The sequence below is a fragment of the Heloderma suspectum genome, chromosome 7 (assembly GCF_057233095.1).
Source record: "Heloderma suspectum isolate Gila_16-S chromosome 7, 16-S_ref, whole genome shotgun sequence".
NCBI lineage: Eukaryota > Metazoa > Chordata > Lepidosauria > Squamata > Helodermatidae > Heloderma > Heloderma suspectum.
Genome location: NC_139464.1, coordinates 23,410,784 through 23,431,466, shown reverse-complemented (window position 1 = coordinate 23,431,466; position 20,683 = coordinate 23,410,784). Strand labels below are relative to the sequence as shown.

General features: G+C 43.5%; 1 protein-coding gene across 2 annotated transcripts in view; it reads right to left on the bottom strand.

The window, feature by feature from the left end:
* Window positions 1-20,683, bottom strand: part of ADA2 (adenosine deaminase 2) — a 95,796-nt gene that overhangs the window by 7,484 nt on the left and 67,629 nt on the right. For both annotated transcript variants that reach the window (XM_084809296.1, XM_084809297.1), the window contains exons 3-7: window positions 20,248-20,473; window positions 11,817-12,027; window positions 10,294-10,421; window positions 7,420-7,510; window positions 5,406-5,514 (exon numbers count right to left, since the gene is read on the bottom strand). In XM_084809296.1, the coding sequence (XP_084665422.1) occupies window positions 5,406-5,514; window positions 7,420-7,510; window positions 10,294-10,421; window positions 11,817-12,027; window positions 20,248-20,473 (765 nt within the window). The remainder of the gene's footprint in view (window positions 1-5,405; window positions 5,515-7,419; window positions 7,511-10,293; window positions 10,422-11,816; window positions 12,028-20,247; window positions 20,474-20,683) is intronic.

The window sequence follows — 20,683 nt, the reverse complement described above, 5'->3', positions numbered from 1 at the left end:
CCCTCAGGGGAGAGGACCACAAGTCCATCCCCACAGGAAGAGGGGAATTCTGCTTCAGAGTCAGAGACTGAATGACCACCCAGACCCAGAGAGTGTTGTGGCCTTAAGAGGCAAATCAGTAGGGCTCCTGTAAGAAGAAGCACCTGACTCCAAAGGATTCCTCAAGAGGAGGGAACTCCTCGGGAGGAAGGCTTGTAATTTACTACAGATGAACCTTGGGTGGGCCTCAGGCAACATAAGCCTGCATGCTCAGTCTAGCCTTGTCTGAAAACAACACCATTGCCGCAGCTACTGTGTCTTATACTCTGACTTGTGTATGGACCTCCGTGTTATGGACCTTTTGACTTCTATCTGACACTGCCTTTGGAACTCTGATTATACTTGACTGATATCCCATGTGTCTGACCTTGGCTATATCTCTGATTTCTCTCTGGAAAATCCATGTTTGCCCAGTAAACTGTGCTTAACTTTTGGCTTGCTTTGACTTCTCTATTGCAATTAGCTTTGTGTTTGCATAACAAAGAGCTCAACTTTGTTGAAGCAGGACAAAACCCCTCTGAGATCTCAGCAAGAGCTCAGGCCATGTTGTCTGAGTGCACACTGGCCAGTAGGCCAATGGGAATGTTTTCATACAACACAGATGATCCAGCAGAATGCCATCCTGCTAAGCCCCTGTGATCATAGGCTGCAGTGGCAAAGCATTCTGGGGCTGTTTATGCAAAATAGTTGTTTGACGAAACGTTATTTGCTACTCAACATTCCTGTAACCAGGAGACTTGCCATCACCTTTCATGTGACTAGTGCACCGTACAATCCTATCCCTGTTTGCTCAGAAGTAAGTCCAACTGAATTCAGTGTGTCTTATTCCTCAATAGGTACTATCTAGGACTGACACTGTCCTGTGTAAATTGCTCCACTGACACAAATACCAGCACATGTCCATAACACATACACAACAACAGAATGTTGTCAACTATCTGATTTTATCAAATAGTTCTGAACTCACTGAATCAATGTACTCCAATGAAATGTCATTTGGATATTTAGTTTTTGGCGGCAGGGACCTGTTTTATTTTTCAACATATGTTACTGTGTAAACTGTGTATTGGGGTGGGTAACTTCAGGCCCTCCAGTTGTTTTGGCCTACAACTCCCATCAGCCCTAAAGCCAATGGTGAGGGATATGGGAGTTGTAGGCCAAAATATCTGGAGGGCCATAGATTGTCCACCCCTGCTGTATATTGATTGTACTGCAGTAATAATAATAATGATGATGATGATGATGATGATGGAGAAGAAGAAGAAGAAGAAGAAGAAGAAGAAGAAGAAGAAGAAGAAGAAGAAGAAGAAGAAGAAGAAGCAGCAGCAGCAGCAGCAGCAGCAGCAACATAGGTTGTGGGGCTAGTTGGCTATGCTTCATGGAAAGGCTTGGATTGGATGACCTTTTGTCTCCTACAAGTGTGGTTCCAGATGGATCCTAGTGCTACTAATTAGAAGGCATTGTGCGACTATTCCATCTTTTCAGTTTTTTAACAGATTATCTATGGAAAGAGAAAAGAATGGAAGAAGCAATAGGAAAACATGGGAGGGTTATGAATGGAACATGACATTGTCTTTGTTGTTGTTTATTCGGTCAGTCGCTTCCGACTCTTTGTGACTTCATGGACCAGCCCACGCCAGAGCTTCCTGTCGGCTGTCGCCACCCCCAGCTCCCCCAAGGTCGAGTCCGTCACCTCCAGAATATCATCCATCCATCTTGCCCTTGGCCAGCCTCTCTCCCTTTTGCCTTCCACTTTCCCTAGCATCAGCATCTTCTCCAGGGTATCCTATCTTCTCATTATGTGGCCAAAGTACTTCAGTTTTGCCCCTAATATCATTCCCTCAAGTGAGCAGTCTGGCTTTATTTCCTGGAGTATGGACTGGTTTGATCTTCTTGCAGTCCAAGGCACTCTCAGAATTTTCCTCCAGTACCACAGTTCAAAAGCATCTATCATCCTTCGCTCAGCCTTCCTTATGGTCCAGCTCTCGCAGCCATAGGTTACTACGGGGAATACCATTGCTTTAACTATCTGGACCTTTGTTGTCAGTGTGATGTCTCTGCTCTTCAGTATTTTATCAAGATTTGGCATTGCTGTCCTCCCAAGAAGTAAACATCTTCTGATTTCCTGGCTGCAGTCAGCGTCTGCAGTAATCTTTGCGCCTAGAAAGACAAAGTCTGTCACTGCCTCCATGTTTTCTCCCTCTATTTGCCAGTGATCAGTCAAGCTGGTTGCCATAATCTTGGTTTTTTTGAGGTTGAACTGCAACCCAGCTTTTGCACTTTCTTCTTTCACTTTCGTCATGAGGTTCCTCAGCTCCTCCTCGCTTTCAGCCATCAAAGTGGTATCATCTGCATATCTGAGATTGTTAATGTTTCTTCCAGCGATTTTAACTCCAGCCTTGGCTTCATCAAGCCCAGCACATCGCATGATGTGTTCTGCGTACAGGTTGAATAGGTAGGGTGAGAGTATACAACCCTGCTGTACTCCTTTCCCAATCTTAAACCAGTCCGTCGTTCCGTGGTCTGGTCTTACCGTTGCTACTTGGTCATTATACAGATTCCTCAGGAGGCAGACAAGATGACTTGGTATCCCCATACCACCAAGGACTTGCCACAATTTGTTATGATCCACACAGTCAAAGGCTTTAGAATAGTCAATAAAACAGAAATAGATGTTTTTCTGAAACTCCCTGGCTTTCTCCATTATCCAGCGGATATTGGCAATTTGGTCTCTAGTTCCTCTGCCTGTTCTAAACCCAGCTTGTACATCTGGTAATTCTCGTTCCATGAATTGCTGGAGTCTACCTTGCAAGATCTTGAGCATTACCTTACTGGCATGTGAAATAAGTGCCACTGTTGGATAGTTTGAACATTCTTTGGTGCTTCCCTTTTTTGGTATGGGGATATAAATTGATTTTTTCCAATCTGTTGGCCATTCTTGTGTTTTCCAAATTTGCTGGCATATGGCATGCATCACCTTGACAGCATCAACTTGCAAGATTTTAAACAGTTCAGCTGGGATACCGTCATCTCCTGCTGCCTTGTTATTAGCAATGCTTCTTAAGGCCCATTCAACCTCACTCTTCAGGATGTCTGGCTCTAGCTCACTGACTACACCGTCAAATCTATCACCGATGTTGTTATCCTTCCTGTACAGATCTTCCGTATATTCTTGCCACCTTTTCTTGATCTCTTCTGCTTCTGTTAGGTCCTTGCCATCTTTGTTTTTGATCATACCCATTTTTGCCTGGAATTTACCTCCGATGTTTCTAATTTTCTGGAAGAGGTCTCTTGTCCTTCCTATTCTATTATCTTCTTCTGCTTCCATGCATTGCTTGTTTAAAAATAATTCCTTATCTCTTCTGGCTAACCTCTGGAATTTTGCATTTAATTGAGCATATCTCCCCCTATCACTGTTGCCTTTTGCTTTCCTTCTTTCTTCGGCTGGTTCCAGTGTCTCAGCAGACAGCTATCTTGCCTTCTTGGTTTTCTTTTTCTTTGGTACATTTTTTGTTGCCGCCTCCTGAACAATGTTGCGAACGTCTGTCCATAGTTCTTTCGGGACCCTATCTACTAAATCTAGTCCCTTAAGCCTATTCTTCACCTCCACTGCATATTCATGAGGAATGTTAGTGAGCTCATATCTAACTGATCTGTGGGTCTTCCCTATTCTCTTTGGTCTGATTCTAAATTGTACAATAAGAAGTTTGTGATCTGAACTACAGTCAGCTCCAGGTCTTGTTTTTACCGACTGCATAGATGTCCGCCACCTTTGGCTACAAAGGATGTCGTCAATCTGATTTCGGTGTCGACCGTCTGGTGAAGTCCATGTATCAAGTCGTCTCTTAGGTTGTTGGAAGAGAGTGTTTGTTATGCACAGTGAGTTGTCTTGGCCAAATTCTATCAGCCTATGTCCCGCTTCATTTTGTTCTCCCAGACCATGCTTGCCTGCAATTCCAGGTGTCATTTGACTACCCACCTTAGCATTCCAGTCTCCTGTAATGAAAATAACATCTTTTTTTGGCGTACTATCCAGTAGGTGCTGCAGATCCTCATAGAACTGATCTACTTCTGCTTCTTTAGCATCTGTAGTTGGGGCGTATATTTGGATCACTGCGATGTTAAATGGCTTACCCTGAATTCGAATTGAGATCATTCTGTCATTTTTTGGATCGTATCCAAGAACTGCTTTAGCCACTTTATTATTAATTATGAAGGCTACTCCATTTCTTCTGTGGTCCTCTTGTCCACAGTAGTAGATCTGGTGGGGAATTTCATCAAATTCGAATCATTTGATGTGAAGTGGCCCATTCCAGTCCATTCCAGTTCACTGACACCCCAAATGTCTATATTTAATCTTGACATCTCCCCAATAACCACATCCAATTTGCCCTGGCTCATAGATCTTACATTCCAGGTTCCTATGGTGTGTTGATCTTTAGAACATCGGATTCGTCGTTCACCACCAGCACCATCGGTTGCTAGCCGTCCTTTCAGCTTTGAGCTAGCTGCGTCATCACATCTGGGGCTAGTTGAACTTATCCTCTGTTCCTCCCCAGTAGCATTTTGACCATCCTCTGACCTGGGAGTCCCATCTTCCCATGGTATACCGACATATCTCTGGTTGTACTGATCCATTTAGTTTTCATGGCAAGAATACTGGGGTGGGTTGCCGTTTCCTTCCCCAGGGATCGTATTTAGTCTGACTTCTCTGCCATGACCTTCCTGTCTTGGGTGTCCCTTCACGGTTTAGCTCATGACGTCATTGAGGTGCTCAAGCTCCAGCACCACGACAAGGTAACGATCTCCTTTGCTGGAGTCATTGACTAGACCCCCTGTAAAATTCCATGAATGAGGCAGAGTGATTATACCATAAAAACCTCTTCTGGAAGCACTCCAAATCTTCCAGAATACAGCATAGCACCAATACAGATATAGTTACAAAAAGCAAGAAACTCCAGCAAATGGGTATGCACATTCTGGTCTTTTGTAAGACAGAAGTGTGCAGCCCCATCCAAACTGTGTACTGCAGATGAGGGTCACACTGGATGCCTCATATCCAGATCTGTACAGCAATGGGGATGCGTATCCAGGAAACAGCCACATGCCATCTGTGTATGCAGGTCCCAATCTAACATGCTTTTCTGTATGCAAAAGCCTGCTTTCCTAGGTAGCTGTCCCTTGCTGGATTACAGCATATCATTTGAACATAGTTGAAAGACCAATCCAATGTATGGTTACACAGAAGTAACTACCACTGTGTTCAACAGCATTTACTCAAGAGATAATTATGAATAAGATTGTAGTCCTCATCTTCTAGTTACCTCTTTTCCCTCAGATCAGTACTGTGGCGCATTAATGCTTACCAGTCTCACCAGCATGAAAGAAGTATGGCAATTTATTCTTTAGAGGTTGCGTAAAGTTCAAGGCATCCTTCAGCTCCCAGAGGGAGTATCCTCCGTCTTCCCAGCCAACCTGTGAAGAAAATTGCTCTGGATAAGCAGTCTGTGCTTAGATCTTGTCTATATCAAGAGTGAGGACCAGCATTGAAATGCCAGTATTTTAATAAAAAAGTACTTTTAATTCAGTTGATAAAATAAGGTGGAAGCAATTTGTAACCATAACTCCGAGGCAGTGGGCACACTCACACATAAAACTTCAGCATGAGTAAGCAGTTCTTGCCCACGTTGGGTAAGCACAAAAGCCCAGGCAGAACATTTCTTACTTAACTGCTCTGAACCCTGTTCGATCTTTCAGCTCAAGATGCTTTCCTTTAGCAACCATCATAACTGTAGGGTGCACGCTGTTGCAGAGTAAGTTTTGTCTCTGACCACACTTGAGACAGAAGACAACTGCGAGCTTTAAACAGGACCTTTATTTGTTAACTTCTTGTTACAACTAAGATAGCTGAATCACCACAACTCCCTACATGGATTAACCTTTTTAGCGCACAATCTTATGCATGTTTAGGCAAAAACTCCTACAACTCCCAGCAGTCCCCAGCCAACCATGGGGAATGCTGGAAATTGTAGGACTTCTTTCTGTATAAATATGCATAGGGGTTGGATCCAACGGTGTCCCTGCGCTGGCGGCCCAGGCCCACTGGTGGCAGTGCACGGCCATCCCCACCAGTAGCGGCTTGCCCACAGACAAGCACCAACATGAGTGGAAACACTCGTTTCTGGAAGGGACAGGTCACGCCACTTCTAGTAACGAGCATTTCTGCTTGTGTTGGCACTTGCCCTTGGAAGTGCTACATCGCACTCAGCAGCAGTTGGGGCCACATGTGCACCGCTGCTGGCAGACCCAGCCCGCTGGCACACAAACACCATCCGATCCAACCCTAGGATTGCACCCTAAGTGGCTTCTCAACCAGTTATTTCTCCCTCCATACAGTAGGTTTGAACTCACAGTGGTTCCATATTCAAACATACACAATCTCCAGAGGGTCATCCTTCATTTGTATACGTTCCAGTTTGTTCAAGCTAGCCAGAGGTAATATTATTGTGATGGAGGTACTCAGCTAATCAGAAATCACTAGACGTAGCTTCCAAAAGGGCAGCCATGTTACCCTGTTGTAGCAATAAAACCATAGAGAATCCCGTGGCACCTTAATGGCTGTAATCCTACGCATATTGAAACATGCATAGGATTGGATGGCATGACTTCGAAATATATTGTGGCATAAGATTTTGTAGCCTAAAGCCTACTTCAGGAGATGCAACCTGAAACATTTCAGTAGGGCTTGCATAAGAGAATCTCACTCCCCTCCTCTGGTGGATTATGCCTTTAATAACATGCAGCCTGATCCTAATCATGTTTAGATGGAAGTAAATCCTATTTATTTCAACAGGACTTATTTCTGCGTGTATTTTTTAATTTAAAAATGTATAGTCCATCTTTTAATTAAACATTTCAAAGGTGGCCCGCAAGGGTACTTAGGGCTGTAGTTTTCTCCTCCTGGCATATTTGGCATGATATAGCTTGGATACTGCTGTCCCCTATTTATAGCAAACCATTATCTGGATGACATACTTAGGGGACCAATATAGAGAGGAATTTGCCTTTTGTCATGACTCTAGACAAGCTTCAGATCCCTTCCAGCTCTTCAGTTCTAAGATTCCATTTTTCCACTTTATAATCATTACTAGTATTTCCATAGAGTGCCATACATCCAGTATATTCCACCCCAGATACTGCAGAAATTGGTCAGAGGCTCAGCTGTTAGCATCAAGAGTTACGTTGCATCCCGTGTAAAGCATTTGTATGATAGGACTGCAGCCCGAGGAAAGCACGAGCTCACCAAATATATCATCTCCTTGCTCCCTGCAATCTTTCCAACATAAAACACAAAACCAAGTAAGAAATACTGGAGATTACCAAATCAAATCCTGCCACAGTGTCTGGAAATTCAGTTCTGAGTGCCTTGGCTGTGCGGATAGCTTCTTTAATCTGGGCAATACTCTGCTTCCTGAAAATTAACAGAAAGAGAACAGTACCAAGGCCCTGTCTCTTCTGTTTAAAAATAATATTTTTAAACCCAGAACCAACCTCTGGAGATATAAATGTTATATGTAAAACGTATTAGTTAAGGGTTTGTACATCATTTTAGCATTGAGCCTACTACTGTGGAAGGCACTCACTGCCTTTTGTGCACGCATACAAACATCTACCCTGGATCAAGCTTGGGGGAAAGTTGTTCTTCCAATCTGCGGTGGAAGCATGATTTCCTCAACACTGATTGGCTGGCCCTGGTTCACGCAGGAAGACAACTAATCCCATTATCAGAGCAGTTTTTCAAGGGTTTAATTTTGTTGAACAAGTGCTTGACCAGATAAACTCGTAAAATCTTGAGAAATAAATACAAAACATGGTTAGCCCACCTAAAAAATGAAGAAGGGGCAGAGAGGAAGAGACAATGTGTAGTTCAGAAGCTGTACATGTGATCTTTGAGGGGCAAAAGTAGGGGAAAGCTGGGTTCACTGTGCAGCAGAAAACACATACCGAGTCCTGTTTGCAGATATGCCTCTACAGTCACATTAAAACAGTTTAATTGCTGGGGGAGAAGAATATTATTGTTGGGATTGGCCCATGTGCTGCTGTGGGCCCTATAGCTTAGAGTCAGAATCTGTTTAAGAAGTAAACTGGGTGGTTTAGAACCCAGTTGACTCAAGAGAAGTCCAGGGTTTGAGAGCCTAGTTTCTCATCTGATGGCAGGCTGAGGAGAGTTTGGTTTGGGCCTATTCATCATGAGGAATGTCAGACTGGTGAGAACATCATTCTGCCTTGTTTCACAGAGGGGAGTAGGCTGAGGGAGTTGAACACTCCTGACCAGCTGCAAGTTTCGACCTTGAACAACATGTCTACAGCTAAGAAAGCTGATAGCCTCTCTTTGGGAATCAAGCAGGTGGGGAGAGACTGGGCTAAGGAAGGAGGGCTTTCAAATCTGTTTCTTGGGGGAAAGTTGTTCTTCCAATTCACAGCGGAAGTTGATTTGCTCAACACTGCTTGGCTGGCCCTGGTTCACCCAGGAAGACAACTAATCCCATTCTCAGAGCAGTTTTTCAAGGGGTTAATTTTGTTGAACAAGTGCTTGACACATCTACAGAAAGCAGAATACAAATGCCTTCTTTAACGTACTGCTCATTTATGAGCTAGAATCCCATCAGTTAGATCGCCAGAAGGAGGGCTCTAGTTGCCCCTCCCTTACATTTAAACTTGTGCCAAGGCTACAGAGCTTTGCTGGGAAACTCTGTCTTTTCTGCCCGAAACCCTTTCTGCCTGGACTTTCAGTCAACTGAGCTGCACTTTCTCACCTGGACTCTCTACCAAAACTAGACCCTTGTCTGTTAAAAGTGTGTGTCATTAAGAAGTTGCCTGGAACTCTCTTGAATCCTGGACTTAGTTTGCCTGGGAGCATGGATCATAGAGGCCCTGCATGGGAACGTCTCTACTGCCCAGTGCTCTCTCTCTTGCCTGAACTTATCATCATTTTAATTGCCCAAGATACTGACTTGCCTGAACTTAACATGAATTATGAACTTGAGACTCTGCCTTAGAACCGTTACCAGGAGCTGGAGCAAGGGCTGGTGAGCCTGTGTTGAAAAGGTAGTTTTAAAAGCCAATAATGCTGTCTTGCCTGGACTTATCATGAACCTTGACCTTCGGTCTGCCTTGACATACATACCGTGGAGATTCCAACATAGAATTGTTGGACTGATCTCTGCCTCTGTGTGCAAATACTAGTGATTGACAATCATGTGATTGACTTGGAGTAAGCCAAGCAATTCCCCCATAAAATTGGCAAATATCTTGGCTTAAGCTGAGTCAATTCAAAGAGATTTGGAACCCATTGCATCCCTGATCAGAGATGTGGCAAGGTGCAATCCATGCCCGACTCCCTATGAGCTTCCATGTCTCCTCCCCATCCACCCACAAGCCTACAAATTCCATCCCCTGTTTTTCCCACCCAATTCTGCAACAGTAAGCAGAAGAAAGCAAAGAGGGAAACCTCTCTCTCCTTCCTCCTTCTTGGCGCATCGTGTTCTTTCTGCTACAGATTAAAACCTGAGCCAGAGAAAAATTATGGGGTCATAATGCTTGCCTTATATTTGAGGTAAACATCATGAGCCTCCAAGTTTAATATTTCTGAGCCACAAAATGAGAACTGGCAACATCACTAGATTCTAATATGATAGATCGGTGCAATGAAAAGGAATCTGATGGGCTGTTCTCATACAATTTTCTGAACTTGGTTTTGTTGGGTTTTTTTTTAATTGACTGCACTTTTTCCCTTTATAACTTGAAATTTTTCTCCCTCTCTCATAATACTAGAACCCAGGGTCATCTCATAAAGCTGGTGGGAGATTCAGGACTGATAAAAGGAAGCACTTCTTCACACTACAACACGTAGTGATGGTCACAAATTTGGATGGCTTTAAAAGGGGGATAGACAAATTCTTGGAGGAGAAGGCTATCCATGGCTACTAGTTCTGATGGCACAGGCAATATACCTGTGTACACCAGTTGCTGGGGAACATGGGCGGGAGGGTTCTGTTGCACTCATGTCCTGCTTATGGGTTTCCGTTGACAGCTGGCTGGCCACTGTGTGAACAAAATGCTGGACTAGATGGAGCCTTGGTCTAATCCAGTATGGCTCTTCTTATGTTCTTATGACATAAAGTTTCATCAATAAAATTATATTTAATTAAGTTAAAACTCATGGGCTGGCAAAATGATCTAGGCATCTCTTACCTGTGAGCAGTGTATATAATCTTCGCACCCACAAAATCGGAGTGGTCCTTTATGAACTGCATGGCCACGTCTTTGTAAGCTGCTACAGACCATGATTTGTCATGCATGGATCCATCCAACTCATATACCTGTGGGCAAAACAAGCACAAATGTAAAATCAAGCAAGAGGGTGGTCTGCCACAAGTCAAAAAATAATAATCAACACCATCTACCAGGAATTCCTCTTTTATTGGTCCCATTGAAATACGGGGATCTTGTGCAAGAACACAATGGAATGGTGTGCATGCAAGACATTCCTGGAGAATTTTATTGAATTGGGCTCTTTTTTTTGGTAAAAATACTCAAGGAGTAGGAGGAAGGGACAAACTTTCAAGTTTAAATCTTCTTTGAGTTAAGGAAAATAAATAATTAACAAATGAAGTTAAAAGGAAACAAAGAAGCTAACTCTTCTTTGGAGTAAGAAGGAATAATAAAGCAAATATGTTAAACTACAAAAAGAAACAAACTATGCGGGAGTTTATCCTAGGTCAAGAATTAGTTATCATTTCAATGCCACAGCTACCCCCAACCCCAAGAAACTATGAAGAAGTTTTACTTTAGGAGGTAATAGAATTAAGGCTGCAACCCTATGCACACTTATTTGGGAGGAAATGAATAGGACTTACTTCGGAGTAAATGTGGATAGGATCAAGCAGCATGGATGCAATCCTAAATGCCTACTATAGACCACCTCTCCTTATATCAGCCAGCATGACAATTGTGATCAAGCCCTTGTTAGTATGACCTCATTGTGAGAGGTTAGAATGGTGACAGTGAGAAGCAGGGCTTTTACTGCCATTGCCCCTTGCTTTAGAATGACCTGTTTTTCAATTTGGATCTCAAATATGAAATTGCAAGTGTCTGAGGCTATGGAAACTAAAACCAGAGCTATATTGCATATTAAGCTCTAAAAGTTGTATGGGAGGTTGGAAATTATTCACCCGTTTCATTAAAAGTGAAGGTATGAGAATGAATATGAGCAAATCTGGCGTCCGTGGAGTACTACCTGCCCTCCCCTTTCCCCGTTGCTAGGCCAAAGGCAAGAGGGACATATGGAAGAATGTAGGCATAGGACTGGCTGGTAGCCCAATGTGGGAGATCAAGTCATGAGGCCTCGACCTACTATCCTTCTTCTCAGAATGTTCCTCCCGCTAGGACTCTACATATTTCTGAAAGTACTGAGTCAGTTCCGGCATAAGGGTTAACTACTTTCCAGTAGTTTAAGTGATATCTAAACAAGGTCTGAGTAGAGTTTACGGGAAGATGTTAGTGCCATAGCTACTAACCTCTGGAAAACAGCCTTTGGCTCATTCTCAGTACCAGTAACAAAATGTTAAAATAGTACAACAGTGCATCTCACCTACCCCCACACCCAAAAAACAAACAAGAATTGATCATCACAAAGTATCTCCCAGGATGGAAAGGGGAGCTCTGGGAAGCAATGATTTAAGATAAGAATGGAGAAACAAACAAAAAAGCATTACCGGTGGCAGCATAGCCCTTATCTCAACATACTGCACATTATCTTCGTAGAACTCCAACAGCCCCTGATAGAAATAGGCCTTGAACACAGGTGCATAGTTGATAAGGCCTGAAGCTGTGATGAAGACATTTTCAAATCTCTCCCAAATGAAAGCCTGAGTAGGGTAGGTCACATCTGGAGCATCTGTTACTAGTGTTAGATTCCTCAACAAACTGGGGAGGGTGAACAAAAGAAGACAGTTGCAATTTAACAATGCCTGTAAGACTTTTGCCTCTATGGTCTGAATTGACAGAAAATCATAATACTTCCTACCAGCTACAACCTCAAGCCCAAGCATATTTTTGCTGATTTTGCTTATCTCCACTGACACATGTGTAGCACAATCCTAACTAAGCACATTTATTCATTAGTAAGCACAACAGAATTCAGAGGGATTTATTCCCTAGCAAGTGTGTTTAGGATTGCACCCTGAACAACGTAACGCTATGCATGTTTACTTAGAAGTAAGTCCCACTATCCATTGGGGCTTACTTCCAAGCAAGCGAGCATAAGATTGCAGCCTAAAATTTTTGTTTGCACTTATAAAAGTATGTGATGGGTGTGGGTATCTGCTTGAATCCTAGCCCTGGGTTTTGCTTATCTTTGCTGGCCAATTTGGCTTCCCTTCTAACAGGCAGTGCCACCACTGCCACCCGGAAAGAGCAATATCTAGACCATCTGAGGATGCCGAGACTCTGCCCAACTCCTTATTAGTTAAATGGAGGGATCAGAAGAGGTATAAAGCCCTCAAGGTTCTCTCTGTGGGAATTTGGTGGTACCTCAGGGAGGATTGTCCTTCATAGCCATACCAGTACTCATCAATTTAACTGACCCAAACCCTATTGAAGAAATGGGTTTTTCTTGCCCTTTCAGCCTCCTGGAGGAGTCTAAGGCCCACTGTTTCCCTGGTCTCTGGCCTTTCATCATGCTGTAGTAAGGCAAACCCTCCCAGCCCTTATTGACTTGGCCTGCTTGATCATAGGTGAGAGCCAGTGTAGCACAGTGGTTAGACTGTTGGACTGAGACTCAGGAGAGCCGGGTTCTAGTCCCCATTCAGCCACGAAGTCCACTGGATGACTTGGGCCAGTCACTGACTCTCAGCCTAACCTACCTCACAGGGTTGTTGTGAGGATAAAATGCAGAGGAGGAGGACCATGTGATGTAAGCCACATTGGGTTCCTTGCAAGAGGAAAAGAGGCGGGATAGAAGTGTAATTAATAAATGAATGAATGAAAAGATTTAACCAGAGCCCACGTCTCATAAATAATTTGCCACTGTCATATGTGGGGTCTGGAAGAGAACATGAAAAGGTGATTAAACTGTGTCTAGATTTATAATGAACACTAACAGTGAACTCTAGGGCTGACTTATGATGGCTATGTAGCAAAGCAGGGCTATTGAGAAACAAGAAGGGAAGTATCAGGGAACCTCAAGGGTTGGAAAAGTAGAAAAAATATTTTTTTTGGGGGGGGAATGTTGGGGGCAAATACACCATACAACCCAAACAGCCCAATAAGGACTAATCATTCTCAATGGCTACAGAATATTGAGTGTCTATTGAAGGGAGGAGGAAACCAGGGGGAGGGGAAATGGAATGGAGTATTCTGAAAGAGGTCATGGCTGGTTGGCACACCAGCTAGGAGCACTCCATGATGCAATGTTCGTTGCAGGTCCCACTTTTTCAGGAATATTGCATAAGACAAGCCACACACACCCCTACATGTATTGGTAATAGAAGAATGCTAGAAGAAACAATCAGACAGAATTAAATCTGTTCATAGGCCTTGTGTTGGCATGGTCAGGCCGCTGCTGGTGCCCACTGACCAGCGGGGAGCCCATCTCTGACTGGAGACCCAAATCAAGCACCACACAAGTGTCCTGCTCTTTTCTCCATGAAGTGCACCAGAGAGAGCATTTTGCAGTGGGCATCAACCCCCACCCATCTGCTTAATTTTTCCTCAAGAGAGAGGCAGACTTTTTAGCAACAGGCTGTGCAAAGGCGTAGGGCACTAACATTTGCTGATGTTCACATGGGGCTGCTCTCTTCTTTTCATGAAGTTCAGTGTGGGGGAGAGCAGAGCTGCAGGCTGAAAGCTGCCTATAGAACACTGTATATTGTAGACTAGGGGTGGGCAGAAGGTAGAGCTCCAGATATTTTGGACTTCAACTCCCAGAAGCCCCTGCCAGCATGGTCAATGGTCAAGAATGCTGGGAGTTGAAGTCCAAAATGTCTGGTGTACTTTCTGCCCACAAGCACACAGCCATTAAGTACCACTCATCCTTATAATTCTAGCTTTCCTCTTAACTGATTCTTGTTAATGATTACAGAAATGATTTGGCATACTTAGTAATTTCTACTAAACACTCAGGAATATCATTTTAAAGGCCCAAAATAAATTAAGTGTTATGGTTAACGATTTGTGTGTTCATTTTACACTGTTGTTGTTCCTTGGTAGGGACTATACAACAAGCCTTTTCTCATCTGGGGTTAATCATTCCACCAACTGCCTGTATCAGAGTAAGAACAACATGCCCATCAGCTGTGGCTTGGCATATATCACATACCCATGTGAATAATATGCAAATATGCTCATTGCATGTAACAAAATATGCAGATTGTGTCTGTGAGATTCTGGCTCGTGCTGTTTCTCCATCAGGACCCTTAATAATGAACAAGTTGTTAGCTCCTGGCCTAGGCCTCATTCCTTCGCTATGACAACAGTGACCGCTTCCAATGAGTAGTTTATGTTTGGTGTCTTGCCTAATCACAGCTTAAGCAATTAAAAGTACATATCATCATTGCACATGTGAGATCTGGATTAAATTCATACTTATTAACTTTGTCTAAAAATCTTTATTGTTCATCAGGAAAATTGTGCTCCTACAGCTTGCAAGAGACAGTGTTGCCAATTCTCATAAAATGAAGGAGCACCGGGCCTGGTCAACAGATGGGATGGGAGAGCACAAAATGGAGTCTGTTTGCCACACGTTTAATATGCCAGCTGCTGTTATCCTACCTAAGGAGTCCCTTCCTGTGCTTTGGACTGCAGTTATTTTTCACTCCATTTAGTTGTTTATTACTTTTATTAAACAGGATGAGGGGGTAGACTGGGGGAGTGAAGAATGAAACTAAAAATCCAGTAGCCCTACCTCATCCAGGATGAGTGTTTTAAGTGCCCACCAGTCGAGGAATTCGGAGTTAAGGTTTCCACAGCAACATTAACTCTGCCCTCTTGTGCATGACAATGGGGCTCTTTCGTTACATTAGCAGACAAAAGATCAGGCAATGCAAGAAATTACTCGGTAAACAATGCAACATAATGGAAAGGAAATGAACCATAGCTAGAGAAGGACACGCACACAGCAGCATTTTCTCCTAGCTTATGTGTGGTAGTAACTGGCATTTCAGGCCTATTCTGAGGAGAACTGCTTATGTGGTGACATAGCAAGCATCACCCTAGAAACCAGGAATGAATGAAGTGCCAGAGGCATCTTTTGCAAACTTATCTGTAATACAACAGCCAGCCAAAGAAGGGGAATTTAAAAAGATAGGATCTCCTCCAGCTCAGCAGGGGGACATTAGAAAGATCTTGTGAGAAAGGAGTGGGGGGAGGTAGGAGGAACCTGGAATATATCTTTTTACAGAAGCCTTGGGCAGCTTGATCCTCTGAGGGAGGGTGCTTGATCCTATGCATGTTTACTCAAAGTTAGCTCCACTATCATCAATGGGATTTACTCCCTGGTAATTGTGCATAGGAGACTGCAACATTAGAATTGATATGTGCCAAGTATACGGTAACTGCTAAGTTTTATGTTAATGTTCTGCAGTGTTCACATACTAAAGTTCTTGCAAAACCAAACAGCCCTGGTTCTCTTCTCCTCCACCATATACACTGAACATTGGGAAAAGAGAGGGTACCTTAGAAATAAAAAGAAAAGATAAAAGGGATGTTTGCCCTGGTTAACTGAAGTAATTGTTGCTTTACCAGGAAAAATGTGAACCAGTTGCTATGGTCAGGAGATTCCAGAGGGGGGCACCATTTTCCTGCCTCCAACCTTCATCTCCTATAACCCAAATGTAAAATGTGTACTGTACATTTGATTTAAAGGAGCTGCTTTCTGTCTTACATTACATTCATACACGTTACAAAACAGGTCAAAGGCACTTTTATGCTGCCATCATAAATATGTTTACCTGGATGCAAATCTCTTCGATTTTGGTAGGGCTTACTTCCAGGTAAGTGTGTTTAAGATTATGGCCACACTGTCATGTGAACAGATCTGATCCCATTGGTCTCCTCTGTCCACGTTTACCCACGGTACACTATGCTGACTGTTCTTTTATTTATTTATTTATTGCATTTATACCCCGCCTTTCTCCCTCTCGCAAGGAACTCAAGGCGGCTTACATTATCCTCCTCCTCACCGTTGTATCCTCACAACAACAACCCTGTGAGATAGGTTGGGCTGAGAGTCTGTGACTGGCCCAAAGTCACCCAGTGAGCTTCCATGGCCGAGTGGGGACTAGAACCCGGATCTCCCGGCTCCCAGTCCGTTACTCTCACCACTACACTACACTGGCTCTCTCTTTCTTGGCCCCCATGGGATTCTTGTGAAAATGAATCAAGTTGGAAGTGTATAGAACTGAATGGCCAGTGGAGTGGTTAAGAACTTGAGCTGTGAGATAACAGAATTGGTGCTTCAAATCTCCCTCTTCAGCCATTTATTCACTGAGTGGCCTTAGGTAAATTATTGATGTCTACCCTCATTCCTCCATCCCATCTCCACATCTGGCCTACATTAAAGGGCTGTTTTAAGGATAATATGAGGAACTTTGAACAGTTACAGAAAGCATTATATAAACACTAAGTATCATTATTGTGCTTCAGCAAAGGAGATCGTTACCTTGTCGTGGTGCTGGAGCTTGAGCACCTCAATGATGTCGTGAGCTAAACCGTGAAGGGACACCCAAGACAGGAAGGTCACGGCAGAGAGGTAAGACTAAATACGATCCCTGGGGAAGGAAACGGCAACCCACCCCAATATTCTTGCCATGAAAACTAAATGGATCAGTACAACCAGAGATATGTCGGTATACCATGGGAAGATGGGACTCCCAGGTCGGAAGATGGTCAAAATGCTACTGGGGAGGAACAGAGGATAAGTTCAGCTAGCCCCAGATGTGATGACGCAGCTAGCTCAAAGCTGAAAGGACGGCTAGCAGCCGATGGTGCTGGTGGTGAACAACGAATCCGATGTTCTAAAGATCAACACACCATAGGAACCTGGAATGTAAGATCTATGAGCCAGGGCAAATTGGATGTGGTTATTGGGGAGATGTCAAGATTAAATATAGACATTTGGGGTGTCAGTGAACTGGAATGGACTGGAATGGGCCACTTCACATCAAATGATTCGAATTTGATGAAATTCCCCACCAGATCTACTACTGTGGACAAGAGGACCACAGAAGAAATGGAGTAGCCTTCATAATTAATAATAAAGTGGCTAAAGCAGTTCTTGGATACGATCCAAAAAATGACAGAATGATCTCAATTCGAATTCAGGGTAAGCCATTTAACATCGCAGTGATCCAAATATACGCCCCAACTACAGATGCTAAAGAAGCAGAAGTAGATCAGTTCTATGAGGATCTGCAGCACCCACTGGATAGTACGCCAAAAAAAGATGTTATTTTCATTACAGGAGACTGGAATGCTAAGGTGGGTAGTCAAACGACACCTGGAATTACAGGCAAGCATGATCTGGGAGAACAAAATGAAGCAGGACATAGGTTGATAGAATTTGGCCAAGACAACTCACTGTGCATAACAAACACTCTCTTCCAACAACCTAACAGACGACTTGATACATGGACTTCACCAGACGGTCGACACCGAAATCAGATTGACGACATCCTTTGTAGCCAAAGGTGGCGGACATCTATGCAGTCGGTAAAAACAAGACCTGGAGCTGATTGTAGTTCAGATCACGAACTTCTTATTGCACAATTTAGAATCAGACCAAAGAGAATAGGGAAGACCCACAGATCAGTTAGATATGAGCTCACTAACATTCCTCATGAATATGCAGTGGAGGTGAAGAATAGATTTAAGGGACTAGATTTAGTAGATAGGGTCCCGGAAGAACTATGGACAGACATTCGCAACATTGTTCAGGAGGCGGCAACAAAAAATGTCCCAAAGAAAAAGAAAACCAAGAAGGCAAGATAGCTGTCTGCTGAGACACTGGAAGCAGCCGAAGAAAGAAGGAAAGCAAAAGGCAACAGTAATAGGGGGAGATATGCCCAATTAAATGCAAAATTCCAGAGGTTAGCCAGAAGAGATAAGGAAATATTTTTAAACAAGCAATGCGCGGAAGCAGAAGAAGATAATAGAATAGGAAGGACAAGAGACCTCTTCCAGAAAATTAGAAACATCGGAGGTAAATTCCAGGCAAAAATGGGTATGATCAAAAACAAAGATGGCAAGGACCTAACAGAAGCAGAAGAGATCAAGAAAAGGTGGCAAGAATATACGGAAGATCTGTACAGGAAGGATAACAACATCGGTGATAGATTTGACGGTGTAGTCAGTGAGCTAGAGCCAGACATCCTGAAGAGTGAGGTTGAATGGGCCTTAAGAAGCATTGCTAATAACAAGGCAGCAGGAGATGACGGTATCCCAGCTGAACTGTTTAAAATCTTGCAAGTTGATGCTGTCAAGGTGATGCATGCCATATGCCAGCAAATTTGGAAAACACAAGAATGGCCAACAGATTGGAAAAAATCAATTTATATCCCCATACCAAAAAAGGGAAGCACCAAAGAATGTTCAAACTATCCAACAGTGGCACTTATTTCACATGCCAGTAAGGTAATGCTCAAGATCTTGCAAGGTAGACTCCAGCAATTCATGGAACGAGAATTACCAGATGTACAAGCTGGGTTTAGAACAGGCAGAGGAACTAGAGACCAAATTGCCAATATCCGCTGGATAATGGAGAAAGCCAGGGAGTTTCAGAAAAACATCTATTTCTGTTTTATTGACTATTCTAAAGCCTTTGACTGTGTGGATCATAACAAATTGTGGCAAGTCCTTGGTGGTATGGGGATACCAAGTCATCTTGTCTGCCTCCTGAGGAATCTGTATAATGACCAAGTAGCAACGGTAAGACCAGACCACGGAACGACGGACTGGTTTAAGATTGGGAAAGGAGTACAGCAGGGTTGTATACTCTCACCCTACCTATTCAACCTGTACGCAGAACACATCATGCGATGTGCTGGGCTTGATGAAGCCAAGGCTGGAGTTAAAATTGCTGGAAGAAACATTAACAATCTCAGATATGCAGATGATACCACTTTGATGGCTGAAAGCGAGGAGGAGCTGAGGAACCTCATGACGAAAGTGGAAGAAGAAAGTGCAAAAGCTGGGTTGCAGTTCAACCTCAAAAAAACCAAGATTATGGCAACCAGCTTGACTGATCACTGGCAAATAGAGGGAGAAAACATGGAGGCAGTGACAGACTTTGTCTTTCTAGGCGCAAAGATTACTGCAGACGCTGACTGCAGCCAGGAAATCAGAAGATGTTTACTTCTTGGGAGGACAGCAATGCCAAATCTTGATAAAATACTGAAGAGCAGAGACATCACACTGACAACAAAGGTCCAGATAGTTAAAGCAATGGTATTCCCCGTAGTAACCTATGGCTGCGAGAGCTGGACCATAAGGAAGGCTGAGCGAAGGATGATAGATGCTTTTGAACTGTGGTACTGGAGGAAAATTCTGAGAGTGCCTTGGACTGCAAGATCAAACCAGTCCATACTCCAGGAAATAAAGTCAGACTGCTCACTTGAGGGAATGATATTAAAGGCAAAACTGAAGTACTTTGGCCACATAATGAGAAGACAGGATACCCTGGAGAAGATGCTGATGCTAGGGAAATTGGAAGGCAAAAGGAAGAGAGGCTGGCCAAGGGCAAGATGGATGGATGATATTCTGGAGGTGACGGACTCGACCTTGGGGGAGCTGGGGTGACGACAGCTGACAGAAAGCTCTGGCATGGGCTGGTCCATGAAGTCACGAAGAGTCGGAAGCGACTGACCGAATAAACAACAACAATCATTATTATGACAGCTTCAGCATAATCGTTCCTCCTCTGAGAAATTGTGATGAGTTCTAGATTAACAGGTCAAAGTAGGGGTTTGGAAGGAATGTGCCTGCAGCAGCACTCATACCACCCAGAGAGCTTCGGCTGTTGGGCAGTATAGAAATGTAATAGGTAAAATAAATAAATACCCCATCTTTAACAACATCCAGCTGTTGCTCCAAAGGAAGAGGCAGCATAACAGTGTGGTTCACCTGTAACTAATCAGAGAGACTTTGACCCACCTGTTATCAAACTGAGTCACATTGTTCAGATTCTTGCGGTAGGTCTCTAGCAACACCCACTCAGAGCAACCAGAAGGAACATCCTTGGGAGGAAGAGGCTTGGAGAACTTGAACCGAACAGTCCACAAAGGGCAGAAGCACATGTAACAGTCAGGAAGGTAGCTGGCATTGTACACCAGCCAGTCAACACTCAGGATAGCATAGTCATGCAGGTGCAGTGCACCACCTGTGGAGATGTAGGAGGCAAATGTAATAAAGCAAAACAAAAAACAGGGCTGGAAATTGCTTAACAGTGCATGGAAAAACTGAAAAGACAGTGTATGGAAAAACTACACTGTAATGCAATATAGAAATTTGTAGTGGTGTTGGAGATGAAGCCTGTGGCTGTGATTGGCTGAGCTGGCCCAAACAGGAGAAAGCCAAAGAGAGGAGAGAA